Consider the following 27,473-nt stretch of genomic DNA (forward strand, 5'->3'; position numbering starts at 1 on the left):
GATCGCACCAGAAGCGCTACCGTCCAGTCACGTGACCCTGCGTCAGCTGACCGACTCGGCTTCACTTTGACAGCGGAGTATCTCTTGTAAACGACAAGAACTGTCTATACTTCCCAGTAAAACATATCATTATACGGTGGACACGTCACGGAGAACTAAGCGTGAAAATATAAGAGACGAATCGCTAAAACTACAAGAAGCAAGATGTCAGGAAAAGAAAGGATCGACATATTTCCGTCTCGAATGTAAGTAGTAAGGGTACATGCTAAACTGCTAACTAGCCACTCGACTAGTATTTCGCTGTGAAATACTTTTCTGACCAGTGATGTCACTGTAATATTTAAGCTGCATTGTATTACTATGTACGTGACAATTTATTTGGGCGAAAAAGTAAAATACGACCGTATAGGTGATTGTAGGTTTTAAGGTGCCCACATTAGATCAGCAGCAAAATGTCTAATGAGTCACTACCTACTGTAAGATATCTGCAATTTCACAGGAAGGTGCTGAGATAGGTGGTATTTTTCTGTTAACGTGTCCTTTTCGTAAGGCGCGCGTACAATTCGACCGATTTGCATAAAGTGCAGGAAAACTCTGCACAAGGTCAATCAGAATGGTTGTGTCACCCGGAGCCATTAGTTACAGTGTGTACAGTTGACATTAGTTACCCATGTACCGACTGCTTTTTGATTGAGAGTCGTCAGTCCAAAGCAACAGGGATACCGCGGATACTTCGCTGATAACTTATCCTAATTGGTTCAGTTCTGATTCAGCTTCCAAATTACGGTATAATAAGTTTCTCTGCACAGAAAATTAAATACAAATCACATTTTAACAGATTTATGATAAATTAGTTAAGTACGTGGGTATATATACATTTTAATAATACCACTACTTACTTGAAATCAATTATTGTACGTTTTGTATGTTATATTTGGTTAATCTGATAGATACGTTTAGATTTAAACACCGACACCGAGTAGTTTCCATTACTCCAAATTGTAGCTGCAGGTTACTCATACCTTGGAAATTGTAATGCTGGCTTGGATACAATTCCAGCAAAAGTATGCTGGGTGTAGTGTAACTACAGCATAAAGTAGTGTTACTTAAACATGACCAGACCAATAAACATGCTCAGATAAACTGCACATTGAACTGTATTAAGCCATGAGTAACAGAGTAAAAAATGCTCTTTTGTCACATACTGATCTGATTAACATCATGTTGCTGTTGAACTGCATCGCACATCCGGGAATGTCGAATCAATATTCAGTAGTGATGTCTCTGTGATATAGAGATGCTTTGCTGATGGATTTTCAACCTTTGTGGGGACATTGTGCTAGTGCATGTGTGCTGTCTGGGTAGTTATATCATTTTAATGTTGCTGCTGTGAGACTGCAAGAGAGTACAACAATCAAAATCTATCACTGTACCTAATATCACACATTCATTGGGCACATTCAGAAGTTCGGATGACCATAATCATAAAAAGAATATTAGGGGAATTAGGCTGCATTTGTCCATTAATATTTTCACGCAAGACTAAAGGGTAAGGAGCCCATTTTATTTTCCGTACTTTTAATTGCGTTATTTAATTTAAATAGGTAATTACACTCAGTGACAAAAAAGTTAAGCACCTACTGTAGTAGTAATGGTCTGATCTGGTACATATGCAGACCAGCAATGGGTATGTAAATGATTCGATTTGCAAGGAGCTGGCACCTCTAGTCACCAGACACAGAGGATGCCTCCTAGATGCATTAGACAGCATTACCAGCACTTGACAGAGTTTCATAGGGGTCGCATTGCGGGTTTGCATGAGTCTGGATGGTCATATCGTGCAATTGCCCAGCATGTGGGGCATGCAGATGTCACAGTCAACCAATGTTGAAACCAATGGGCACGTGAGGGCACCCACACACGTCATGAAGGTTCTGGTCCCCCAAGACAGACCACACCAAGGGAGGATCGTCATATTCTGTGCCAAGCATTACAGGACTCCATGACATCTGTGCCTGCCATTTGGACGCAGGTATTGGACTCTCTACAACACCTCATGTCATCCCACACTGTATCTCAACGACTGGCATCAGCCAGACTACGGGTTCACTGTCCCATGCCAAGGTAGCCGACGACTGCATTTGGAGTGGTGCCATAACCGGGAGGCATGAACTAATGATAAGTGGCATCGTACCATATTCAGCGATGAATCTCGGGTCTGCATTACCACGGATGACTGTTGTGTGCATGTATGGCAGTGCCTATGGGAGAGGACCAATCCTGCCAATGTTGTGGAGACACACCAGCGTTACTCGTGGCATCATGGTGTGGGGAGTCATAGCATTACATCAGTGACATCCTGCGTCCACATGTCTTACCCCTCCTGAGACAGCACCCTGGTACAATCTTTCAACAAGACAAAGCCAAGACAAAATGCTAAAAAAAATGATATAAAATCGAATCCTTCCTTCAATTGCAGCTGCTTTATGAATGTTTCCCTTCCTCCTCAATAAGTTAGATTGCACATTCTGTCCTTATACTTACTTGTAAAACCTACTTCGGTATTTGCCCTGCCTATTTTTTCCTTTGAGCAGCCAAAACCCTATTAAAGTCAGGTTCTGTCTTCCCATTCCTACTTCCATACAGAAGAAAAATATTACTTGAGGTGCCCGGACTAGGTTAATTGAGGGGATGCAGAAACATATCCGCTGTAGTAGATTCATGGCCCAATTAGTCCGGTATTCTTGCAGACATCTGTCAGTGGTGTCCTAGCTGCAGGGGTCCCTCCCGTTAATGGTGGTGCAGTTTTAAACAATAATGATTGTGGATTGTGCATAGCCGAAATATAATTATAATGCCTTAAAGTCACTGACCAATATTACAGATCGATGTATGTCTTTCTAATGTCATACAACGAGTGATGTTTATATTTATTTGTTCTGTTCATTTTGCCTGTAGGCCATGGGCATTGCTAGACCCCTTTTACTGGGGCACTAACTAAAACATTATTGAATGACTTCTGTAGATGGATATAAGGAAATTCTTCGGACGAAGCAGAGACAGGGAAGCAGTAAGGATAGATGAGGATGAGGGAAGTAAGATCTGGCTGTAGTTGGTGATAAGCTAGTTAGCTCGCTAACGTAACATTACTTGCATGTGTAAATGCCTGAATTATAAATGAATTATAAATGTAAATGCCTGAATTATATACATTTGCGGAGGGTATAGTCAGATTACGTTTGTTTGTTTTCATCTTGCTCGATAAAGTCATGTTCCCAACCTTGAGAAGGGTCATTCAGATCTCCCTGACAATCCCCGTTGATAGTTGTAGTTGTGGACAGACATTGGGTGTGCTGAGGATTCTCCACGATTGGCTGAGGTGCACAATAGGATAAGATAGGCTTCACCATTTCGCTACGCTAGTCTTGTGAGATGGTTGAGTGGCGCTGTCCCTCACGTTTGGCCTTACGTATCATTACCCAGGTCCTGAACTGTGAGCTCCAACTGGTGGCCAATAGAGGAGGAGAGACCAGAGTGTTTGTTGGGGTCAAATGCAAGCTTTCGTTTAGTAGTACAGGCCAGAAGCTCAGCATGTAGGGCTTTGACGAATAATGTAAAGCCTAAGTCTTTATCAAATTTCACACTGGTGGAAATAGAGATTGCCTCTGTGTAGCAGAGATCCTTATCATTGTAGGATATGGCAGAGGCTCAGGATAGAGCGCTGCATGGGTATGACATGTATCCTCATTCCCATCTGTTCCTGCGAACATCTAAACCACCCCGACTTTTCCCATTCCCACGGATTAACCAAGATATCTGCAGCATTCCCGCTTTCCCCATTCCCCCAGATTACCTGAGATATCCTTAGCATTCCCGTTTTCCCCATTCCCACGGATTACCGCTTATATCCACAGCATTCATGCTTTTCCCATTCCAGCAAATTGCCACAAATATCCACAGCATTCCCACTTTTCCCATTCCCGCGGATTACTTCACATATCAGCAACATTCCCGCTTTTCCCATTACCTGAGAAGCATACCGGAGAACCTGAGAAGCATCCACGGCATTACTACTTTCCCCATTCCTGTGGATTACTGCAGATATCTGCAGCAATCCTGATTTCCCCATTCCTGCCGATTACTGGAGATACAGTAAACTGGTGAAATTTGCAGATGACACCAAGGTGGGTGGTGTAGCAGATACTGAACTAGCGGCTCAGCAGCTACAGCGGGATCTTAATTTAATTAGTGACTGGGCTGACACCTGGCAGATGAAATTTAACATAGACAAATGTAAGGTACTCCATGTAGGGAGCAGAAATATAAAGTACAGGTATTTTATGGGACCTACTGAAATAAAGGTAGCTGATTATGAGAAAGACCTTGGTGTGTATGTTGATGCTTCCATGTCTCATTCTCGCCAGTGTGGGGAAGCAATAAAAAAGGCCAATAGGATGTTGGGGTACATCTCCACGTGTGTGGAGTTTAAGTCAAGGGAGGTAATGCTAAGATTATACAATTCCTTGGTGAGACCTCACCTAGAATATTGTGTACAGGTTTGGTCACCATATCTTAAAAAGGACATAGCGGCCTTAGAAAAGGTGCAGCGTAGGGCCACAAGAATGATTCCTGGTCTTAGAGGAATGTCATACGAGGAAAGGTTATTTGAGCTAAATCTGTTCAGCCTCAAGCAAAGGAGACTGAGGGGGGACATGATCCAGGTCTATAAGATTCTAACAGGTTTGGATGCTGTTCAACCGAATAGTTACTTCAGCATTAGTTCAAATACAAGAACTCGTGGCCATAGGTGGAAATTAGCGGGAGAACATTTCAAACTGGATTTAAGGAAGCACTTCTTTACACAGCGTGTAGTCAGAGTATGGAATAGTCTTCCTGATAACGTAGTGCAAGCTGAATCCTTGGGTTCCTTTAAATCAGAGCTAGATAAGATTTTAACAACTCTGAGCTATTAGTTAAGTTCTCCCCAAGCGAGCTCGATGGGCCGAATGGCCTCCTCTCGTTTGTATAGTTCTTATGTTCTTATGTTCTTATATCTGCAGCATTCCTGATTTCCCCATTCCTGCCGATTACTGCAGATATCTGCAGCATTCCTGATTTCCCCATTCCTTCCGATTACTGCAGATATCTGCAGCATTCCTGATTACTCCATTCCTGCCGATTACTGCAGATATCTGCAGCATTCCTGATTACTCCATTCCTGCCGATTACTGCATATATCTACAGCATTCCTGATTTCCCCATTCCTGCCGATTACTGCAGATATCTGCAGCATTCCTGATTTCCCCATTCCTGCCGATTACTGCAGATTAGGGATGCTCATTTCGATTAATTTTCCCAACCGACAACCGCCGTTCGTTAACCGAACATTAACCGTTAACTGATTAGATTAGAATATTAAATTCCTCTGGGGTCGGCGGTCCCGCCGGCGGGATCTGACAGAAATTTCGCCAAACCATTTAAATAACTCTGCGAGGTTTTATCATATACACATTTAAAAAACACCTTCAGAAACCTTGGACGGTCTACTTTTCAAATATATATATAGGTAGAAACGAAATATATTTTTATAGCTTCGTGATACGAATAGAAAGAACAAGAGTGACTGACTTAAGCGTCTGTGTCTCGAAGCAGCTCTGATCGCCTTCCCACTTGCAAATTGCGCTATTCGCATGATAACAACATGATAATCCGACAGTTAGTATTGGATAAAGAAATATGTGAATACACCCATTGTAACCGAAATAAAACAAGAGCACATGTCTGGGTAGTGTTTACACCGATCGGCTACAATATAGCACACGGATACGTCTCTGCCGCTGAAGCTTTGCGCCAATGTTTCCATTTTCAGCAGCAAAGCTCGTACCTGTGTTCATAGCTCAGTGGGCTAAGCCTGTGTGCCTGCAATCACAGTCGCCGATTCAAACCCAGTGTATTTAGAACGTGAATAGCGATCTTCAGCTGAGATGCCACAAAACTTCATACTACTACTAATAATTAAAATATATATAAAAACATTTTAAACCGTTTAACTGATAGTAATATTCGGTCAAAATTAATTATTTCGGTTAACGGTTAAACGGTCAAAAGGAGCATCCCTACTGCAGATATCTGCAGCATTCCTGATTACTCCATTCCTGCCGATTACTAGAGATATCTGCAGCATTCCTGATTTCCCCATTCCTGCCGATTACTGCAGATATCTGCAGCATTCCTGATTTCCCCATTCCTGCCGATTACTGCAGATATCTGCAGCATTCCTGATTTCCCCATTCCTGCCGATTACTGGAGATATCTGCAGCATTCCTGATTACTCCATTCCTGCCGATTACTAGAGATATCTGCAGCATTCCTGATTTCCCCATTCCTGCCGATTACTGCAGATATCTGCAGCATTCTTGATTACTCCATTCCTGCCGATTACTAGAGATATCTGCAGCATTCCTGATTTCCCCATTCCTGCCGATTACTGCAGATATCTGCAGCATTCCTGATTTCCCCATTCCTGCAGATTACTGCAGATATCTGCAGCATTCCTGATTTCCCCATTCCTGCCGATTACTGCAGATATCTGCAGCATTCCTGATTTCCCCATTCCTGCAGATTACTGCAGATATCTGCAGCATTCCTGATTTCCCCATTCCTGCAGATTACTGCAGATATCTGCAGCATTCCTGATTACTCCATTCCTGCTGATTACTGCAGATATCTGCAGCATTCCTGATTACTACATTCCTGCAGATTACTGCAGATATCTGCAGCATTCCTGATTACTCCATTCCTACCGATTACTGCAGATATCTGCAGCATTCCTGATTACTACATTCCTGCAGATTACTGCAGATATCTGCAGCATTCCTGATTACTCCATTCCTACCGATTACTGCAGATATCTGCAGCATTCCTGATTACTACATTCCTGCAGATTACTGCAGATATCTGCAGCATTCCTGATTACTCCATTCCTACCGATTACTGCAGATATCTGCAGCATTCTTGATTACTCCATTCCCGCAGATTACCGCAGATATCCTCAGTATTTCCATTTTCCCCATTCCTGCGGATTACCGCAGATATCCTCAGTATTCCCGCTCTCCCCATTCCCACAGATTACCACAGACATCCTCAGTATTTCCATTTTCCCCATTCCCGCGGATTACCACAGATATCCTCAGTATTCCCGCTCTCCCCATTCCCGCGGATTACCACAGATATCCTCAGCATTCCCGCTCTCCCCATTCCCGCGGATTACCACAGATATCCTCAGCATTCCCGCTCTCCCCATTCCCGCGGATTACCACAGATATCCTCAGCATTCCCGCTCTCCCCATTCCCGCGGATTACCACAGATATCCTCAGCATTCCCGCTCTCCCCATTCCCGCGGATTACCACAGATATCCCCAGTATTCCCGCTCTCCCCATTCCCGCGGATTACCACAGATATCCCCAGTATTCCCGCTCTCCCCATTCCCGCGGATTACCACAGATATCCTCTAATTCAGGTCAAGCAAGCGTGAGGTTCCATCAGAAACACTAAACTCTGATCAAGCTGCTTATTTTCATCCACACTGTACTTCATTCCTCTAAATTGCATAAAAACCCACATAGCAATTAATACAAAAAAATTTAAAAAGTTAACGTAACATCCAACGTTATAGATCGTAAATTGGCACAAGTTAAATTTATATAAGATGTTCCATAGAATTATTTATTTAATCTTTCATATAACGATGTGTATGATATTGATAAATGTGATACTGTGCGTGGATCAGTGGGTTGGGAGTATAATCAGAAGGTCGCAGATTGCTTTCACCGAGCAGCACCTAAGCAAGGCCCTTAACCTCTAATTGCTCCGGGGACTGACCGATCCAGCCTTTCACATGTATACATCTTTCAGTAAAAGAGTCTGTTAAATAAGTAAATGAATGGAATTTCCCTTTTTTAAAAGTTGCTTTATCATCAACTTTGTTTTTAATACGTTTCTTAGGTGTTGACCCCTTATGTACAGGAACATGATATTTAAGGAAAAATACCTAGAAAAAAAAAATCTCTTGACCGTTGACTAACCTGATTGGCAGGGCGCAGACCATCATGAAAGCACGTCTGAAGGGTGCCCAGACAGGGAGGAATCTACTCAAGAAGAAGGCAGATGCCCTGTCCATGCGCTTCCGGCAGATTCTCCGCAAGATCATAGAGGTAAGGGCGCTGGGGGTTATGGAGGGGCATCACAGAGTGAATTGTCTGAAGACCGAACTTACAAGAGACTTTCATCACTGCACAGACCAAAACGCTGATGGGGGAGGTGATGAGGGAGGCAGCCTTCTCTCTAGCGGAGGCCAAGTTTGCTGCCGGAGACTTCAGGTGAGGCGGGCGGAGCCAGAAGGTGCCCTTTAAGTCAATGCTTCCTGCCCTGGGTGATCCCTAACCGTTGTTTTCATCTGGCCTTAACCTTCCTCAGTACCACTGTGATCCAGAACGTGAACAAAGCCCAGGTGAAGGTGCGTGCCAAGAAGGATAACGTAGCAGGTGAGGCACCCGGGGCGGTCTGTGCTTCGCCTGCCTGGCCGCTTGCCTGCGATCGATCCCTTACCGCTCTGTTCTGTTTCCTTCTCAGGTGTTACTCTCCCAGTATTTGAGCACTACCAGGAAGGAGGGGACAGTAAGTCTGGGGCACCTTTCTCCGCAAATCCCACACAGACACAGGACCCACTCACATCTAGTCTATTTATGACATTATAGGTTTTGCTGATTTTTATTTAATTGTGATTTTGATAGGGTTTGACTCTGACTCCTATACTTTGAGGGCAGCCTCCTGATGAAACTCACTTTACCTCCCAGGCTACGAGCTGACTGGTTTGGCAAGGGGAGGGGAGCAGCTGGCTAAGCTGAAGAGGAATTACGCCAAGGCTGTGGAGCTGCTTGTTGAACTGGCCTCCTTACAGGTAGAGGGGCACTCTTAATTCTCACGCATGTGTCTGAGCCTTTGTGTTTAATACTAGCTTGGCTGTGTGTCCCAGTTGAAAAGCACAATCCTCCTTGATCTTGACATACCATATCTGTCTGTAGTTTACTTCGTCCCAGGATTTAGTAGTGATGACATGTCAGATAGGATCCAAGAAATATCTTCTTTTATCGCCGCAGACTTCATTCGTTACACTGGATGAGGCCATCAAAATCACTAACCGTCGTGTGAATGCTATAGAGCACGGTAAGTCAGAGATACCAATTAGCTACTTGAAAGAGTGTGATTGGGAGGGTGCGGTGCATTATGTAATAAGGTCACTCAGCATGTCACGTGTCCCCCTAGTGATCATTCCGCGGATCGAGCGTACCCTGTCCTACATCATTACGGAGCTGGATGAGCGAGAGAGGGAGGAGTTTTACAGGTGAGCATCTGCTTCTTGTGCACTGGACCTGCAGTCCATCAGCCTTCCTGGCTGCATGGTTTGTTTCAGTGTAGCCATGCAGGTTACTGCATGTCCAGATAACCCCCTCATCTCGACACCCCCCCCCCCCATCCCCATCCCCATCCCCATCCCCATCCCAACCCCCACCTGAAATCTTAAATCTAGCTGCAATGAAGGCTTACCTTCTCCAACTCGTGTGACCTTGCGTGTCTTTCTCCTGTGCCGGCGACAAGGCTGAAGAAGATCCAGGAGAAGAAGAAGCAGATGAAGGAGAGGACAGCGCGGGAGATGGCGGAGCGGCTGGCAAAGCTGGGACCCATGGCAGAGCCCACCAACATGCTGATAGAGGAAGCGGACGAGGACCTGCTCTTTGAGTGACCCGTCTGTGTCGCCCCGACAGAGGCAGCGGACGAGGACCTGCTCTTTGAGTGACCCGTCTGTGTCGCCCCCACCCCACCTTGGATGTATACCTTATTTATTTTCTCCGAGGCCATATTACTGTTTTGTGAAACAAAAGCAGAGATTAATTTGTGTTTCATTGTATGTGTTGGTGGTGGTTTTGTTTCCATGTGTTCGGCATTGCACAGGATCAGTGTCAGACTAAACAATTGCCTCAGAAAATGTGTCATATCTTGTATCACAGGGTGCATTTCACTGTGTTGCACCAAAAGAACTTTTCATAACCACAGAAGGCAAAAGTGGGACCAAAATGGGCCTGTACTTTGGGGTTTGTTAAGGCAGGAGGCTGGGAAAGGTGGGAGTTTGACTGTGCAGGTTTGTTCGGTGTTGGGTGTCATTGCATGCAGTAATTTGAGCTGTGTCACAGTTGTGTTCTGCATCTCTGTAGGGTTCACCTGAGTTTTGATCCTGCAAGGCTGGAGCATGTCTCCCCAAGAAAGAACTTTTATAAATTCAAAGTAAAACTCTGACAAACAACAGTAGACTTGAGCAGCATTCTTAAACATTGTCTGTCTATTCTTTTGAGTCTTGTACACACAACAGCAAGTCTGACTCTGCAGCAAGGTGTGTTACACCTTCTGCAACAGCCCCCCCCCCAACCCTAACCCTCTCATTTACAGCATATAGGCAAAAAGATTTTCATGCCGTTACTTTAATATCAACTTGGAAGCTCTTCATGTTGAAAAGAGGAGAAAATGACTGTGAAAGCTGTACATTTCCTTGTGTAGAAATTCAGCAGAAAGTCTGGTAATACTCTGCAGTTTATCTATGTACTGTGCAGTGCATCACAGTACAGCAGTTGCATAAATCTCCCCAAACACAAGAGGATTCAATTCCATATGCTAGACACTACGTAACTGTCAGTGTTAGTCTACAAGAATGTACTGTTATTGGAAGCATGTTATGCTTGATTCATTTACAGACTACTCACAGCAGTTTTGTTTAGTGCAAATTGATTTAGACATTTAATAAAATATCGGTTTGACACAAGGACAGAAAAATATAAGGTTGTAAAGCTCTCCCAAATGGAACAGGAATATTTAATTTGGACTTCATTTAAATCAAGGTTTAATACCTTTAGAATATGTGCAATGTGTAGATTCATAAACTGTACTTCCAGTATTTGTCACAGGTTTGCAGGCAGGCAATACAAGCTGCACCTAGCCCTGGAGATCCTCCCCCAGGGGTCGGGTGGGGCTACAGGACAACCTACAGTAACAGTACATATATATCTTTCATATATGTTAGCATATGCTATATATATATATATGGCTGTGGGGCAGGTGCTAAAAAAGCTTTGCTTGTTCTCTTCACCGGAAATAACATCAGACATAGAATATATAATAGCTAAGAATCTTTGGCATGACAGTTGTAGATCAAGGGACTGTAGTCCTCAAACAACCCCAAAGAATTCAGAGGACAAGACCTTGGTGTTCCATTATAACACACCACCACAATCCAGCACAAAACACAAACCAGTGATTAAAAATATTTTCTACTCTTACCCCAATGGGTTTTGTTCAGTGGTGTTTTTAAAAGATTACCCTCCTCACACACTTCAGATGTAATCTGCATGGACAATGGCAGAATGAAGCCCTTTAAAACACTGGAGTATCATACCACAAAGCTACTGAACTTTTCTTTCTCACATTTATGTATGTACATTCATCTACTTCCTCATTTAATGGTAAATAATGAGAGATAAGGACTTCAGGTAAGAAAAACATGGAGATTACATCAAAAGGTCCACTAAAAACAGGGTTTTTACTCTCGCTGTTTCTACTTCATTTACGTATAGTTCGTACCTCCCAGCGGGCTGTCCATACCGCCCACTGGAACAGTTCATGCTGAACCTTAGACAATTCACATTTCCCATTGGCTAGTTTCATTACAACCAATTTATCCTCTGAGTAAGGTCAGAGTAGGCTTGGGTGGTATTGTGGTTATACAGTATGTTTTTTGAAATCATGGCAATAAATTTGCCATTTGGTGAAAATAATCATGTGGGCCCACCCTGCTCTGCAGATTTTAAATTGGCAAGAAACACCAGAATAGAATTGGTACCATAAACATGCTGCAGTATAATGTCTGGACAATATGATGGTTTGATACTGCCCAAGCCTAGATCAGAGCCAGGGAAACAACAGCCGCAAATATTTATGTATTTTCTGTCTGCAGAAAAGCAAAACATGAATATAAAAAGTAGCCAGACATACTGCTTGTAATATTGCGGTGATACGTTTATGATATGAATATGGAATGGAGGAGGGATCTAACTGGACAAGACAATGGAAGTGTCCTTCTAAACATAGGTTTCATGAAGGAGAGTCTGTCCCAACTCTTAGCTGTCATTCAGTCTGTTAACAATTAATTTAATTTTAATTAACTGATCTGCCACCCCTCTGCAATGAAAAAAGTGCCAATACCCCCTTTGGAAGATTCCATGTGGCGGCTTTAGCGCAGCCAGGGGGAGGGAACCCACTGGGGCTCCATGTCCAACTTGTCGATCAGCCTCAGCAGCTCCTGCAAGGCTTTCTCCTGCTCCGTCATGACGATGGTGGCATCAAACAGGTGCCCGAAGTTCTGCTCCATGTCCCGGGCCTTGTCGATGATGTCCTTTAGCTCCTCTGGCTGGACAGAGGAGAAGCATGAGCAACAGTTAGCAGTTGAGGGTGAAGAGAGGAGCAGAAGAACATGGAAAACAAAGCTTATAAACAACGACCTCCAACATAATCTCCCACAAGCTCTCAGATCAGAGTAAAACCAAAATACAGGCTGCACAGATTCTTTGTTGTTAAGACGTGTTATTTTTAATCTCTACTGGAAAGAAACCAAATTCTTGGGTACCTTCGGGTTCCTGCCCTGCTTGGCCAGGAGGGCGCGCAAGCGCTCCTGAGATGGAGGGGCGATGAAGATCACGTAGGGTTTCAGTTCTGGGCAGCGCAGCACTTTCAGGGACTGGATAAGATACAGGAAGAATGTCAAAGGCACCACAGTTGCAGATCCTGGCATTTTACAACAACGATAAAAACCTGCACCAGGCAAGGAAAACATTTCTGAAGCCACGATAAGAAAGACTAAGCAAGAGAAAGGGAAGGGCTTGGCCTTGACGGAGAGGGCCGTTTCTTACAACCCTCCTTCCGTTACCTTAGTGTGTGGAGACAGCAGGCAGATCTTCCCCACGTTGATCACCTGCCGGACAGAGTCGGTGCTTGTGCCGTACAGGTTCTTCTCAAACTCCCCCGACTCGAGAAACTTGCCCAACGCGGCGTCCGCCTCAAAGGCCTGCCGGGACACGAAGTGGTACTCCCGCCCGCTGACCTCGAGCTCCCGTCGGGGGCGTGTGGTGTCTGCGTTACGGGAACGGGGCAAAAGTATCATGGCCACAGTGCCAACAAATCACACTGCCTTTCAAGATGATGGCTAAAAAAACTACAGTACTACAGCAGTCATTTTTCTTCCAGACCCCGCAGTATGTGAAAATGAGTAATAGTGTTGTTGCTTAAATAATAGAAATTCAATTTGCGCAACATCTATGTACTGGAAACATTTTGCATATTTTATGTATTTTTTTCCATGACCGCAAAGAGCTCCACTCATGAGCTCTTTGAGAAATGTGTGTATGTGTGTGTGTGTGTGTCTATATATATATATATTTAGTTGAATCGTGGGCATGTTTTATTAATTAGTTCCCACCATATATTAAAATGTGGTCACGATATACATAATTTTTATGGGTATGTCATGAGAGGGGCTCTGTACAAAACAATTATTAAATAAAAATGAATGAATTAATGAAAACAGTGTGCAATTTATGCAATTTCTTTCATTTTTACATATGGCAAATAATTTAAAGAAAATCGTACTTGAGGATTTATGTGTAAAATTGTTTTTTTTTTTTTTTGAACCCACTGTACTTTGATTTCACACAAATCCACAGGGAACACATGAACTCATACAATGAAAGGGATGCTGAGAGCACATTGTCAGCTGCCTCAGGACCTCTGACCTTCACACTCGTGACCTCTAGTGATCTTACGTGGAACAGCACCACCAAATCTCTCTGGCTCGTTGGACAGCAGTCGCTGTCGCAGCTCGATCTGGCCACAATTTGGAGGACCGATCAGGGCAATGGGGCGCTTGTGGCTGGTCGGTTGGTGGAACAGTGACATCTCCTCGTAGGTCAGGATCTCCTCATTGACGTACTCTGGCAGGGGAAACGTGTGAGCTTTAGACTGGAGAATCGCATGGCACTGTAAACACTTCTGACTTCTTCTGGATTCTGTGAATGTGAGTGTGGATGGGTGAATGTGAGGCATAACTGTAAAGCGCTTTGGTACTCGTAAGAGTAGTAAAAAGCGCTATATAAATGCAGTCCATTTACCATTTACCATTCCAGAACATCCATGGTCACAACACGTCTAGCTTGCAAAAGGAATGCCGCAAGTAACAATGACCTTTTCTTCTTCCTTATGTGGTGAATTCCAGCTCCGCTTTTTCAACTACTGGCAGTGGCACTCCCAAATATTTATAAATGATGCATGAGAAATACGCCAGAATAAAACACAGACAGACTAATGGAACCGGGAAGACACTGAATGAGTATGGAGGGCTCTGTCCTGAAGAACAGGGCCTTCCACCCCCCCTGTGTGTTTGGAGACATAGCAGTCCAGGCAGCAGGTTCCCTGGTTACGGAGGCATTCCAGTGGAGGGGGGATGGTGACAGATTGACACAAGACAGTGTAGGGATGGATGAGACTGATGGAAGCTGTGGTACCACAGAAATATAGCTTCCACATGCTTGGCCTGTTCGTCTATAAGTACAAGTCTCAGGTACGTAAGACAAGGTGCCCTTTGAAACGTGGAGACCATCAACCTTTGGTTTATAGAGTGTGTTATTACACAGAATGCCTAGGTGAGAGGAAGCAGAGCTCACCTCCGATCTTGTGGGCACTGTAGATCACCTTCTTTCTCTTCTTCTTGTTCTTCTTTGCACACCAGAGCTTTTCTGAAAGACCCAACAAATAAAATAAATCACCACCTCAAGGAAACAGTATTCACTTTCCTCCAAAGCAAAGCCAGAAACACCCCGAGAGGCACGGTGGTGTCTCACCTGGATGCTCTGAATCCCTATCCACCCCTATCGTTCGCTTAATAGCCTCCCGTTGCTGCTGGAAGGATCTCCCTGCACGGAGAGACCGACTCCGAATGAGTGCGGGCGAAGGCCCGGGTTCTGTGTGCCCATCGGCCCCCATATGCCACCCATCTGCCACAGGGTCGGCCCCAGCCCCACCCTACCCGGGACTAAGCCTGCGAGCGGCTGGTTCTCCTCGTCCCCATCCCGGTAGGCCTGCCACCAGCAGGGGTCGTCCTGGCTGATGATGTGCAGGATGTCTCCTTTCTGGAAGGAGAGCCCCAGCTCACGGCAGGGCACGTAGGGGTCGTCGGACGGGTCGTAGTCGAAATAAGCTTTCACGTGCACCTAGACATGGGGGGTGAAGGACAGCGCAATGCTTTGATCCTCATAGACATGCTGACGGCAGTGGAAAAAGGGGGTTCTTACCACAGAATCCTGATGGGGTGGGGGTTTGTTCTGTGTGCTGGGGATCAGGACGAAGGTCAGGGGGCCATGCATATCCGCCTGGGGATGGGAAGCCACATCATGTAGGATCCACGGGTTAATGCCTGGGAAGATTCCTAGCAAATGGCTCCCCTAAGGTTTGCACAAACCAGCGCACCAGGATGTCAAAGACCTCGTTGACGTCCCTGCCACGGATCTCCACGCCATTGATCTCCAAGATCTCGTCCCCCTCGAGCAGCAGGCCGCTCCTCTCGGCTTCCCCGCCCCTCATGACGCGGCTAATGACCACGCTGTCCAGCTCGTTACGCACCGTCACGCCCTAAAGGCCCACAGCATGGTCCTCATTGGTAAGTTCCATTTTGGTACTGTCACTTCACATAACATTCCTCATATTCTGTTCATTAGACTGAAGGTACTATATAAGGGTGTTGTACACATGTGCGAGAGAAGGTCATTCGTAATGACAGTTTATATTGAAGTTTATTTGGTTAATGTAAATTTGCATGTGTTATATGTTTTATCAACTTTAACACCATTGCTCACACTATCAGGGTCACCACGATACAGCTTTCATCTCACCAGGGGAACGTTCTTTGACTTCTCCAGATGCACCAGCTTGATGGTCTCCCCCCAGTAGTGCGTCAAAGTTTCGTCGGGCACCTCCGGGGGCAGCCCGGGTCCTGGATGCATCTCCTGTTCGGCCACGCTGTCATGGGCCAGCATCAGCGCCTGGGGGTCGGGGAAGGGAGGCCGCCAATTCAGGAGGAATTCTTCATCGCAGAACTTGGTATAATTCACAACTACTTCAAAAGCGAACTAGCCAAGGTACCACCAAGTCACCGAAAGAGGCGCACATCACATACCATGTCATTCCTCCCCTTTGCTCTCAAACAGTGTCAGATAGTGTGTGGTGTCCTGGTGGGAAAACGCAATGAACTCCAACAGATCAGGAAATGCAGAATAGCACTGCCTGTCTCTACAACTCAACAGTGCACGGTATTTCTCCAGCCCACGCCTCTGAATGCAAAAGGCATCTCATACTGGTCTTCAAGGTACAGGTCTTTGTACAGCTTCTTACCTCATAGACCTTTGCTGTCAGCTGAGAAACATGACAGCAGGCACCCAGCCAAGTCAGATACAGTGCCATGTCTGGACCAATGTTACTGTGGACTGGTTCTGCTCTTGATCCGTGAGACACTAAGCTTTCATATGGACTTAAATACTCACATAATCTCTCAGCCAATTAGCAGTTCAGAGGCTCCAAGATCAACACTTTGCATAGTAAATGTTCCTGCTGCACAGATCTCAAACCTAACGGCAAAAGCAGTTCTCTAGACCTGCTGGCGAGCATTTGACACTGTCGCCGTGGCTTCAGAGCATTGGTCTGTCTCCCAGCCAACACACATGGCTGGTCTATGCCGAGATGGAGCAGAGTGTCTGTACGGGTACCTGTGGGATATTCCTCCCTCTGTCCTAAAGTTGTCTCACAGGCTGCCCCCCCCCCCCACCCCCCCATGCTGATTTTGGTATAATAGGATTGGAGAGGAGAACAGGCTCAGTGTGTCAAAGGGGACGCTACACGCTCATTTAGCCTGACAGAGATCTGCCATGTTACCCCCCCCCCAACCCCCCCGGGGGCCTGTACTTCATACTCTGTACGATGTGCTGGCAACGAACAGCATAGCACAGCAGAGGACAGCACCAGGCTGCTCACTATGGCTACATTAGCGCCGCGCTAAGGTGAACTACGACAAATAAATACAAGCACATGTTTCCGTCCACTATCCAACAACATACAGTTCAGTCTCTTCACTAATATTTTACCTGTATTCTCCCAAGTTTGAATGATAAGACAAAGTTATTTGATTTGAACTTTAAAAGGAACTGCTCATCATGTGTGTATATACAGATATTCCTCGTCTAACGTCCGCATTACATTCTGTAATAAAGGACGTTAAACAATTTGGCCGTGAATATTGCCACAGTCACTTAGAAAGATTCGGCTACTCTGCCCTGCCGTAGAGTAAGATGCCTTTAATTACTGTATGAAGCAGTTTAGATACTTTACAGATAATGCTGTATTTCAAACTGTGTGGATTATTAAAGCACAATATCAAAACATTTAGTACAATGCATTACTGTACAATAATTCTTCTTATCTTTTTATCTTGTATAAAACACAAAACACTTACCATACATAGTAAACATGAAACCTTTTCCGTGCATAGTAAACACAGGTATTAATCAATAAGTAAAATGTGGTCAACTAGAGTTCATTACAGGACATTATATGTCATGCAGCGCTGTACAGTGTCTTTGTTGACTGACAATGCTAGCTACCGCCTGCTCGTGCATTTTAAAAAACAGCAGCTGTTACGTCTGGCATTAAAACACATATATAATCTTTATTGTAAGTTTTTAAGGCACAGCCGTTAATGTGAATGGACATTGATCGAATGGATGTTACATGGGGGATACCTGTACCCTGTGAAGGGCTGGCATTCCTTGCCTGGTGTACCCCTGTCTTATACCCTATTATGCCTGGCACAGGATCCAGGCCCCCACGATTCTGCGCTTAATAAGTGTTTGTAACATAAGTGTTTCCTGCATAATATTAAAAGCATTTTAAAAATACACCATTCTTCCATCTGTATAAAAAGTTACATCCCAAGGCAAACTACTGCTTTTCGGGCGCAGATTTTTAAGAAGTGTCTTCAGAACAGATGGCACGGACAGCCTGTGACAGCCATACCGGCTCAGCACCAGCAGGGGTCGCTATTGAGGCTGCGTTTACCTGCAGGTTTGGTGACTTCAGGAGGGCATTCAGCTCCAAGCCCTCCACCTGCTGGCTGGACTGAAGCATGGTCTGCACCTGGGGCAGTAACACAAGTATCAGGACACCAGGAGAACCCCCCCCCCCCCAGCCCTTCATCTCTCCCTAATCCATTCATCATCATAATCAGTCTGGTTGACAAATTAGAGTGTTTTTAATCTAGACAATCATTACTCTTTGAGTCTGAATAGCTCCCCAGTGCAGGTCCAGCTTCTTTTCAGTAACAGTTAGATTTCATGGTAAAAGTGGCTTGACATTTATTTGGAGGTTTGCCAGCATGTAAATAACAACATAAAAACATCACCTTACATTATACAAAAACACTTAGGCTTATTATGCTGGCATGAGGTCACATGACGGGCTGTGATCAAACAGTGCCGGCTTCCCTCTTCATTTGCCCTCCATTAGGGCTGTGAGTTCACGTCGCGACGTAACCGCAGTTTGGGCTGAGGCCTACAGGGTCGGTGGGAGGTTGGGTTTAAAATCTAGGTCTCTATGGAGATAAGGAGGACCCCCCCCCCCCAGATGCACTTCTCCATTGGCCTGTGCTATAATAGAACAAGGCGTCATTATCCACAGGAATGCAGATACCCCAGTGGTGACCGTGTATGAGGGCTTGAGTTTTATGAACAAGCTGCTGAATGCAGCAACTGGAATGAAGGTGGTTACCAACTCATTAGCATAAGACCAAACAGAGGGAGGAGCCTGGCCGTGCAGCCGGGAGGGGGGGGGGCAGGTGTGGGGGAATCACCACCTCAACTACACATATGCAAAAAGATAATCTGCTGGAAGCACATGCTCGTTAAATATTAAAACACTCTAAATGCTAAAGGAAAAAACTCGTTAATGAGGATTCCTGTTTACGCTGACCTCTCAGGGCCAGAGCTCTCTAATTACACCACCCAAGGCTCCCACTAACAAGATTGAGTAGGCTGGCCACCAGCCCACCCTCCACCCCCCCCCCCCCCCGAATGACAGGGTGTTGTTCAGAAACCCTGTGAGCTGTGGGATTTTCTATTTCTGTCCAGGATTTTCTTCCCTTTCTCATGGCAGAAATGCCACATCCCCTTCCCAAATACCTCTGCTAAGAGGTATAACGAACCCCGCAGAGACCTGTGACCTTAAAGGTGGGCATGTGTTTGAGAAAGCAAGTGTGTGTGCGAGTGTGAGGATTGGATGAAGGACACATCATCCTCCAGTACTGTGACCTCCAACCCCACGCTCCAGCTCTGGAACATCAGTCAAGCATTCCTTTCCTGTGTGCAGCTTACCTCCTGCACCAGGTCCTGGGCCTGGGCTGTGAGTGGGATGGGCATTCCCAAGCTGCTTGTATGCAGAGCCACGGTGTTGTGGACCTGCACAGCTTTCTGGAAGTCAGCCTTCTGCAGGAGAGCCAGCACCAGCTGCACGTCCTGCTGGCTCTGTGTGTCGTCTAGGCATTGCTGCACCTGCTTCAGAGACGTCAGCAGCTCGTCCAGCTCTGACGGAATGAGCGGAGTCAGAGCATGGCCCAGCAAACAGGAGGAGACCTGATATCACTGCTCACAAACCTCACCAGACTGCAGCAGTTACAACACAGGTGATGTAAAGCCCAGAAATTCTTAGAAAATGCTTTTCTTTGCCTACTATCCAGTAGCCTCCTATGGCGCTTTTCCACTGCCACCAAGAACCGAGCCGTAGCACGAACTGACGGTTTTCCATTAGGAAGTATGAGAGCTGTACCTGAGCCGTAACCATGCCGACATGGTCCTGCTTACTAGCAGGGCTGAAAGGTGACCAAACCGAGCTGTTTGCATCACCACCATCTGATTGGTCGAAATGCATGGAGAAACCAATGTTCTGCGTATGGACTATCTGAAGGAAAAAGCGTATATTCAATATTCATTATTAGTAGTATCACACATTGCGATGTATTGAGGCATATCCAATAAATCAGGACTTGAAGATTTCGATCCTCCTACTTAAAAAAGTACTATAGAACAGTTGAATGGATTCATAATGCAAATTTATGCAAGAAAACGCAACATGTTTTCCACTAGCGTCTAATGCTAACATAACACAGCGATTCTCACAGACAGTTATAGCATAAATTAGCACACTGTAAAAAAATAATTGCACATAGTAAATCATGATGTACACCATGTGAACAGTAAATAAGCATCTCTTTGGTTTTACGTTACTGTCACTCTCTAAACCCGGGAAAGTCTTTACCAAACCGATCCTGCTGAAGTGAAAAACCGACGCAAGCTGGATCTATGCTGTAACCAGTGTCTCTTTGTGGTATGCCTCAGGTACGGGTCGGTCCCTGTATGCCAGTGGAAAAGTGCCACTAGATAATCTAGTCATTAAGTTTTGTGGTCTGCAACCTTTGATGGCGTGAGCACAAAATGCTCACGGCATCTAATTTCTGGGATTTTTGTGTTGACATTTCAGGCATTTTTAGGTGCCAAAACCAAAAAGTCCAGGAAAAAGAGGAAATATGGTCACACTACTAAGTGTAAACCACCACCATACCACGGCTAATATAAACTTATGCATGTAGGGACTGAGAAACACAGACTTCTGTATAATTACTGATGCTCTGCACCTGTTTATCTATATGTAAGGTGGCTTACAAAGGAGGAAAGGATAAATCACCAGAGTAACACAAAGAAAAAAATCACAATGCCTTCCTTTTCTGGTCAGTTTTGTGTGTTGCTCTGTGTACAGGGCGTTGGGTGTTTTCACATCCATGTTCCTCCCCAATTAACACTGTTCTGGAAGCTTCCCCCCCTCCACCACGCACAGTACGCTCACCCAGTGGTGCTGCGAAAGCTCCTGGATCCTGGGTCCCCTTCTTAGCTCCGGTGTGCCCCTCTAAGGCATCGAAGGTGGGATTGTCGATGCCGACCTTGGGCTTTTGGGAGAGCTTCCTCAGTCTAACTGAGGCATTGAGCTCCAGTTCCTGCATAGGCCTCTCTGCCTCCCCTCTCCTCCTCAGCTCCTCCTGGGGGCACTTTATCTTCTCCAGTTGAGTGCCGTGCCATGTGGGCAGGGTCCCCAGATCCTCGGGACAGTCAATCCCCACTTCGCTGTCCCACCCCAGCTCATGCCAGCCCTTGACCCTACCCCTGCTGTTCTCATTACCCACAGGTCTGTCTGTCACGTGCCGGTTGATGTGCACCGTGGTCATCCGTCCTCCCTGGCCTGATCCCGAAGACGCTGTGTTTGGTAGCTGCTATGAGCAGCTATTTCCGAAGCACCTCTGGGGGGCAGCCATGATTCTCCAGCTCAAGGAAAGGCTCCTGTTTGAAACGGGCAGCACCCCTGCGATAAACAGAACCTTAAATGTAGCTTTGCTAGAGTATCAGAGGCACGGTGTCACTCCTAACATTGTAGGAAGTCTGAAGGCATAACACAGCAAGTGTAAATAATTGCCCTGATGTCACACTCCCTCAATACCAAGCTTTTCTCGATGGAACTGCTGTTCCCCCCAGCACCCCGACAAAGAAACAGCAAGGAACAAGACTGACCCTGTGAGTCAACAGAAGCTAAACCAGCTGCATTCAGCAGAGGCAAGTGGTAACCAAGAGAGCTGGAGGAGTAGACCTGGGGGGGGGGGGGGGGGGGGGGCACACGGGAAGCCAGGGAGGCAGTCAAAGGATTACTGTAAATCTCCCTCCCCCCTGCCAAATCAGACAGAATTTTGCAGCACAGTCATGTGAGTCAAATCTCAGTTATTGTATACACCCCCCCCCCCCCCCTTGCAGACACAGACACACTATCCTAGTCATAAGATAAAGGGAAAATTAGCTGTTGGTAAGTTTAACTGATGTTCTCAAGTCCTTCTTATGGATGTGATGCAGAGCATGGCCAGCCTAACATGCCCATCTCCAGGCCACTGCATCCCCCCCCACCCAACACCCAGCCAGGGCAGGCGGACCCCTGCTCCTCTCCCAGCATGGAGTCAATGGTCTACGAAATAAATGCTGGAGCATTCAGTCCAGACTCTGAAAACCCCCGCATTCCTCTCTCCCTTTCATTTCCTTTATTCCTTCGATGGCTCCTCCCACTCCCACCCCCCATCCTGTAAAGGATTCAAAGCCTCCCCCCCCCCAAATTGTGTTTTTGTTTAGGTCATCAGTGTAGTGCGTCCTGCTCGGTTTCCAACTTTGAGGGACCTGACTCTCATTCCAACAGAGTCAGTGATTCTAACCACATTAAACATAACGAGGACATGATCCCATCATGTGACTTACTCACTAGCTGTGTTGGGACCTGTCCTTAAATTTATTGCATCACAGGTGCCCTCAGTTGTAACATGTTATTTATTTAGAAGACGCTTGTACCCAAAGCGACGTACGACTGAGTAGGCAGGGTTGGCCGGACCCCGGAGCCCCTGGGGGTTAGGGGCCCTGCTGAGGGGCCCACTGGTGAATTCACCCTGCTGACTCACGGATTTGAAATGGTGACTTTCTGATCACAGGCGCAGTGTCCCGACACGCTGAGCCACACACCACACTCCCGTTTTTTGGCATGCACCCCCAGCAACGCCAAGCAAGGGCAGCACCATCTTAGGCCGGCCAAGCCTGAGCTCTTTCCTCCACCCCCCCGCTTCCTCATTCTAAAGCAGCTTAAATGAAGGGTACGTCACCAGAACAGCAGCTCCAAGCTGCACAATGGCAGCATGACCTCCAGCGGCCCCCGTCTCAGATTCATTCATCGCTCTGATTACTCAAAGCGGAATGATTGTGGTCCTGCTGCAAGCTACAGAAGTGATGAACCTCCACCAGGCCATGGTGGGGTGACAGTAGTGGTGGTGATGGCGCTTTTTGGTACCAAGAGAGCAGAATGCCCAACCCTCCTAGGTCAAATTTGAGTCAAGGAAGACTTGAAATCATAAAATAGATGCGACTGCTTTGGTCTGAAAACAGCTGCTTTAAAACTAATAAGCGCAAACAAAAATGCTTTATTTGCTCTTTGCAAGCTGCTTTAGACATTGGAATGATTTTCTTTGCTGACCGCATCTTGCTTTCCATAGCTTGGGGGTCACAGTGCAGGGTCAGCTAATGTGCAGCACTCAAAAGACAGGGGAACAATGAGACAATCCTGGGGGGGGCGGCTGTTTTTTGTGTGTATGGGCCTGTCATGGACAGCATGAAGGACGTGAAGAGAGGGGAAGAACATCCACCAATCACCGGGGCGGGAAACTCTAGGGGGATCCCGGCAGAAAGTGCACCACCTGCCCCCCATCACGGGGCTAACAAGATAATTATGTCTGGCACTCTCTCTCTCTCTCCCCTCACCCCACCACCACCACCACCACCACCACCACCAAAACCTACCTCATGGGATTTTTGTTACACATAAAGACACAGGGCTGAAAAACACCAAGGCAGCAACAGAGCCATCGGTCACCCAGGGCTTAAGCCAGGGGTGTCCAACTCCAGTCCTGGGGGGCCGGGACCCTGTGTAGCTTAGTTCTTTCCCTGTTCCACCATAAATGATTCAGCTCAACAGCTGCGTGGTAATTAGCACAAGGAGTTGAATCAGGTGTGTTAAATCAGGGGAAACCCAAAAATGTGCAGGGCTCCGGCCCCCCAGGACTGGAGTTGGGCACCCCAGGCTTAAGCAATGCTTGAGTGCCTGCTGAGTGCAGCTGCTACCACCGGGGGGCACTGGTGTACAGCAAGGACATCCTCCTTTTGAATAACGGCTGTCTGCTATGGCTGGGGAAAGAGGAGAAACGCAAAGGCGCCTCGCAAAAAAACATTTTTTAAAAATCATACTTAATCTAGCTCTGCATTCTGGACCAAGAAGCTGGGGAAGGAGGCTATAAAACTAACAACCAGTGTCCCCTAGGGCTGGAAATACTGAGTGATTAGCCCCAGATTTTATTACACTCACAATACATAAGACACTCAGTTCACCATTCAACTTTGCTTCATAAGTTCAGACTGATGAAGGTTCAGTTCAGCTTCTGATTTATTCTTAAGTATAAACTTGTGCGTCAGTGTCCACTATAAATATCAGAACGACCTTCACTTCATAAATGCCAGACATTTCATTACTGGCATCATTTATGAATTATTCCTAACACCAATATCTACAATACAAATCATGTGAGCATAGCTGTTCAGTATCCAGCTCTTTTGATTATAAAAGTGATAGTAAAGGTGCTCAAAATTAAGGTTAGCCCTGCACAAATCTTGCCACAAAACCTAAGGTTTGGGTACGAAGCACCCGATCTTCCCAATTCCCCAAACAGCCCTTATAGTCATGGCAGTATCTTGGAAGAATGGCAATGAAGTGACACACACATGTAGGCAGGGAAATATGGAATTTGAGAAATGGACTCCTGCTGGCTTCAAAGGAGAATGACCCAATACAGTTGTCATTCTAGCACTCCAGATTGTCACATTCCTGCACTCCAGATCACAGCCTGAGAGCTATGCCATACGTACCACCCAAGAGAGAGGGACACTCAAATGCCCTGTTTCAGTCCACTTACAGGGAAAGCAAGAGAAGTTACAGTAAAGTTGTTAAACTTACAAAATGACAAATGATAATCCCTTTTAATGATAATTGATAAATATAGGTGTGTATGTAAAAATTCTGCAGCATGTTAACAGAAATGGACTATAATATGTCATCCTACAAACAGACTCGCGAGTCTCCTTATCATTACTGTGTTTCTTAAATGTCTGATGGGAGAATTTAACAAACACCTCCATGCAGAAAATGCTCAGATTATCCTGAAAATTCATTATCAGATCAGGAAGACCTGGCGTCTTTGGAGCTTCAGTACAGATATGCCAGATCCACTGCGTTTCGTCACTGCATCTGCCACTGCATCTAATCTTCAAAGAAACCTTTTTATCCCTGACACTTCAGCACTACACGTTTATTGGGAAAATGTCTCTGTGACTGGCTTGAGGGTGAGGATTGTCTTAAACGTCTCTCTGAAACGAAGATGGGGGGCGGCTGGGGGTGCACCTGCACCCTGAAAAATCAGACATCCGTCTGCGTGGCTCTTGGGCATCTAATCCAAAGCAATTAAACTCCAGAAACATCATTATTTCAAGAAGAGCAAGCAAGGGATCAGGGAATATTTACCATATTCGTAATTAGATGAACACGGTAAAACTGGCCATCGCACTCATGTGTGTATCTCGTACAGACTTCGGGTTATTTTCAATGAGAGCTGGCACATTTTTATAGTATTAAAAAGTCCAACTTGTTTTTACATATGACATTTGAAAAGTCGAGAGAAAAGTGTTCTGTTAAAATAAAAGACACTTGCGCTTCTTTGCAGTTGAGATTTAGGCTACGGTTGAGTTAGATGAATCGGAGTATGTGTGAAAAACTTGGAAATCTACTGAAATTTCAACCATTTCCCCAACCGTGTTAGTTTAGGCTAAAGCACGTGACTCGAGTTAGACGAGTACAGTGATAGAACGGTAATTATTAACAGCATAGACGGACGGGGAAAAGATTGATACTGAACGCTTCAATAAAATATACCATTTGTTAATTAGCTTTAAGTTTTTGAACATTAGGCTACTACCACACCTGGTTTTACTTCAAGTAAAAGGGTTCAATTGAAACACATAGAATTACCACAAAACATCTCAGCGACCACCTGAACAGGAAAGCAAAGAAGTAACTTCAAACGCGGAGCTGCTGCCGTAAACTTCCGATCCGTAGATTGATCGGTCGTTACTTGAAACATTAGCCTACTATACTTACATGTATCTGGTAATTATCTGCAATGGATATCGATTTGATCCTGGTAGTTATCCATACCGCATTCCTCCACTTTTATATTTTATACTTTATAGATTCATTATAGCAGTGACTCTGCCAGATGCCGCCTGGCCATGCTCTCCTATGTCTGGATAAGTTCAGGGATCCCAAGGAAATGCATAATTGAACTGGCTACTCACCCCTTTGAGGAAACAAGGAAGAACTGACTAGTATTTCTGTATTTTAAGCAAACTTTTCCTTAGTATTCAAAGGAAAAATTCCGCATCGCCAGCTTTGGTGCTATTCTTCTCCCTGGTCGGATTAGTTTGGGACCAGCCCGCAGACGCTGCTCTGGTCGCTCCACAGCGCCCCCTATCATTTTTACAGTTTGAACGCGGCACGGGTAGAAGCACATTACCCCTTACAGTACTCAGCCTAGGGGAAAAAGATACATGTTTCTGTCTTTAGGTGAATGACCGATATTTCTAATTTCCACGAGACTCGTATTTTTTACCTTTTCCACCCCTCGGTTTTTCCATTTGTTTATCCAGCTGAATTACAATCTTTTCATTTTAAAGGGGCAGTTCATCCCACAATTTAAAACCATTTTTCAGATATGCTGTAGTGATATTTATCCATCTAGACCAGGGGTCGGCAACCTTTTTAAAGCAAAGAGCCATTTTTTCTAAATGTCTGACCCACTATTTACAAAGAACCGCAATGGGCAGAGACGGGGGTTTGAGATACGATTTTTAAAATGTGATATGGGTAGGCCTATATATGCATTTACCACAAAAAAGTACTTACAAAAAATAAATTAAACCAATTTCACCCGGACACGTAACAGGGCAAAGGTAACTAATATTACAACACATTTCAGTTCTTTAGCGATAGTCTTCACTCTCATCCCTTCTTTCGTTCGGCTCTGCAGCCGCCAGCCCTTCACTCTCCACTTCACTACTGCTGTGCTGACGAGCAGTGCAAATGTAGTCACAACTCAGCTGGCTATAATATGTAAATCGGAGAAAATATAATATTTTTTTACGAAAACATGGGAAGGCGTAGTGACGATTTACTGCAAAAAGTAGATGGAAGAATTAGGAATCCCAATAATCGTTGAAGCGTACATCCAGCCTCAGGCACTGAAGAAAATTGAAAGCACACCATTTGACCGAAGACGTAATCTCGTCATAGAGAATGACTTTGAGGAAGATGTAAATCAGCGGTGGCCAATCTTATCCGCAAAGGGTCAGTGTGGATGCAGGTTTTTGGGGTAACCTTTAGGTCAGCTATTCAACCCCAGGTGTGAGGACTCCTCAGCCAATCAGTCCTCTAATTAGTAATATAATTAGGGAGCTGCAACGAAAACCCACATACACAGCGGCACTTTGCGGATAAGATTGGCCACCCCTGATGTAAATTATACAGTTAAGACATCACAGAAGCGCG

General features: G+C 45.4%; 2 protein-coding genes across 7 annotated transcripts; one reads left to right on the top strand and one right to left on the bottom strand.

Moving 5' to 3' along the window:
* Nucleotides 1-21: 21 nt before the first annotated feature.
* atp6v1d (ATPase H+ transporting V1 subunit D) lies at nucleotides 22-10,362 on the top strand. Of its 2 annotated transcripts, XM_072702780.1 has the most exons (10): nucleotides 22-245; nucleotides 8,098-8,215; nucleotides 8,301-8,380; nucleotides 8,478-8,545; nucleotides 8,634-8,678; nucleotides 8,858-8,961; nucleotides 9,161-9,227; nucleotides 9,327-9,405; nucleotides 9,660-9,789; nucleotides 9,844-10,362. In XM_072702780.1, the coding sequence occupies exons 1-10, from the start codon at nucleotides 205-207 to the stop codon at nucleotides 9,856-9,858; spliced, it is 747 nt and encodes a 248-aa protein (XP_072558881.1). In that variant the 5' UTR covers nucleotides 22-204; the 3' UTR covers nucleotides 9,859-10,362. The 2 variants fall into 2 exon arrangements, with proteins under 2 accessions (XP_072558881.1, XP_023697040.1); XM_023841272.2 differs by having other exon boundaries at nucleotides 23-245; nucleotides 9,660-10,362.
* A 1,669-nt stretch (nucleotides 10,363-12,031) lies between these two features.
* pals1b (protein associated with LIN7 1, MAGUK p55 family member b) lies at nucleotides 12,032-27,265 on the bottom strand. 5 transcript variants are annotated; one of them, XM_023841269.2, is made up of 14 exons: nucleotides 27,189-27,265; nucleotides 21,096-21,605; nucleotides 19,571-19,779; nucleotides 18,261-18,338; nucleotides 16,046-16,195; nucleotides 15,624-15,785; nucleotides 15,449-15,526; nucleotides 15,184-15,367; nucleotides 14,999-15,070; nucleotides 14,822-14,893; nucleotides 13,925-14,092; nucleotides 13,033-13,235; nucleotides 12,733-12,843; nucleotides 12,032-12,516 (listed from the first exon to the last, which is right to left on the bottom strand). In XM_023841269.2, the coding sequence occupies exons 2-14, from the start codon at nucleotides 21,469-21,471 to the stop codon at nucleotides 12,340-12,342; spliced, it is 2,040 nt and encodes a 679-aa protein (XP_023697037.1). In that variant the 5' UTR covers nucleotides 21,472-21,605; nucleotides 27,189-27,265; the 3' UTR covers nucleotides 12,032-12,339. The 5 variants fall into 5 exon arrangements, with proteins under 5 accessions (XP_023697037.1, XP_023697039.1, XP_023697038.1 ...); XM_023841271.2 differs by having other exon boundaries at nucleotides 27,152-27,201; XM_023841270.2 differs by lacking the exon at nucleotides 27,189-27,265 and adding an exon at nucleotides 27,101-27,177.
* Between the last annotated feature and the right edge of the window lie 208 nt (nucleotides 27,266-27,473).

This window comes from Paramormyrops kingsleyae, chromosome 19 (genome assembly GCF_048594095.1).
Source record: "Paramormyrops kingsleyae isolate MSU_618 chromosome 19, PKINGS_0.4, whole genome shotgun sequence".
Lineage (NCBI taxonomy): Eukaryota > Metazoa > Chordata > Actinopteri > Osteoglossiformes > Mormyridae > Paramormyrops > Paramormyrops kingsleyae.

Bases quoted from the DNA above. Each gene is read 5' to 3' on its own strand.
- pals1b (XM_023841269.2), bottom strand. From the start codon at position 21,471: ATGACCACGGTGCACATCAACCGGCACGTGACAGACAGACCTGTGGGT. The intron at 14,894-14,998 runs GTGAGACACCAC...TGGGTCTTTCAG, and splicing joins TAGGGATTCAGAGCATCCAG to AAAAGCTCTGGTGTGCAAAG. The intron at 12,517-12,732 runs GTACCCAAGAAT...TCCTCTGTCCAG, and splicing joins AGCAGGGCAGGAACCCGAAG to CCAGAGGAGCTAAAGGACAT.
- atp6v1d (XM_072702780.1), top strand. From the start codon at position 205: ATGTCAGGAAAAGAAAGGATCGACATATTTCCGTCTCGAAT. The intron at 8,679-8,857 runs GTAAGTCTGGGG...TTTACCTCCCAG, and splicing joins CTACCAGGAAGGAGGGGACA to GCTACGAGCTGACTGGTTTG. The intron at 8,962-9,160 runs GTAGAGGGGCAC...TTATCGCCGCAG, and splicing joins TTGAACTGGCCTCCTTACAG to ACTTCATTCGTTACACTGGA.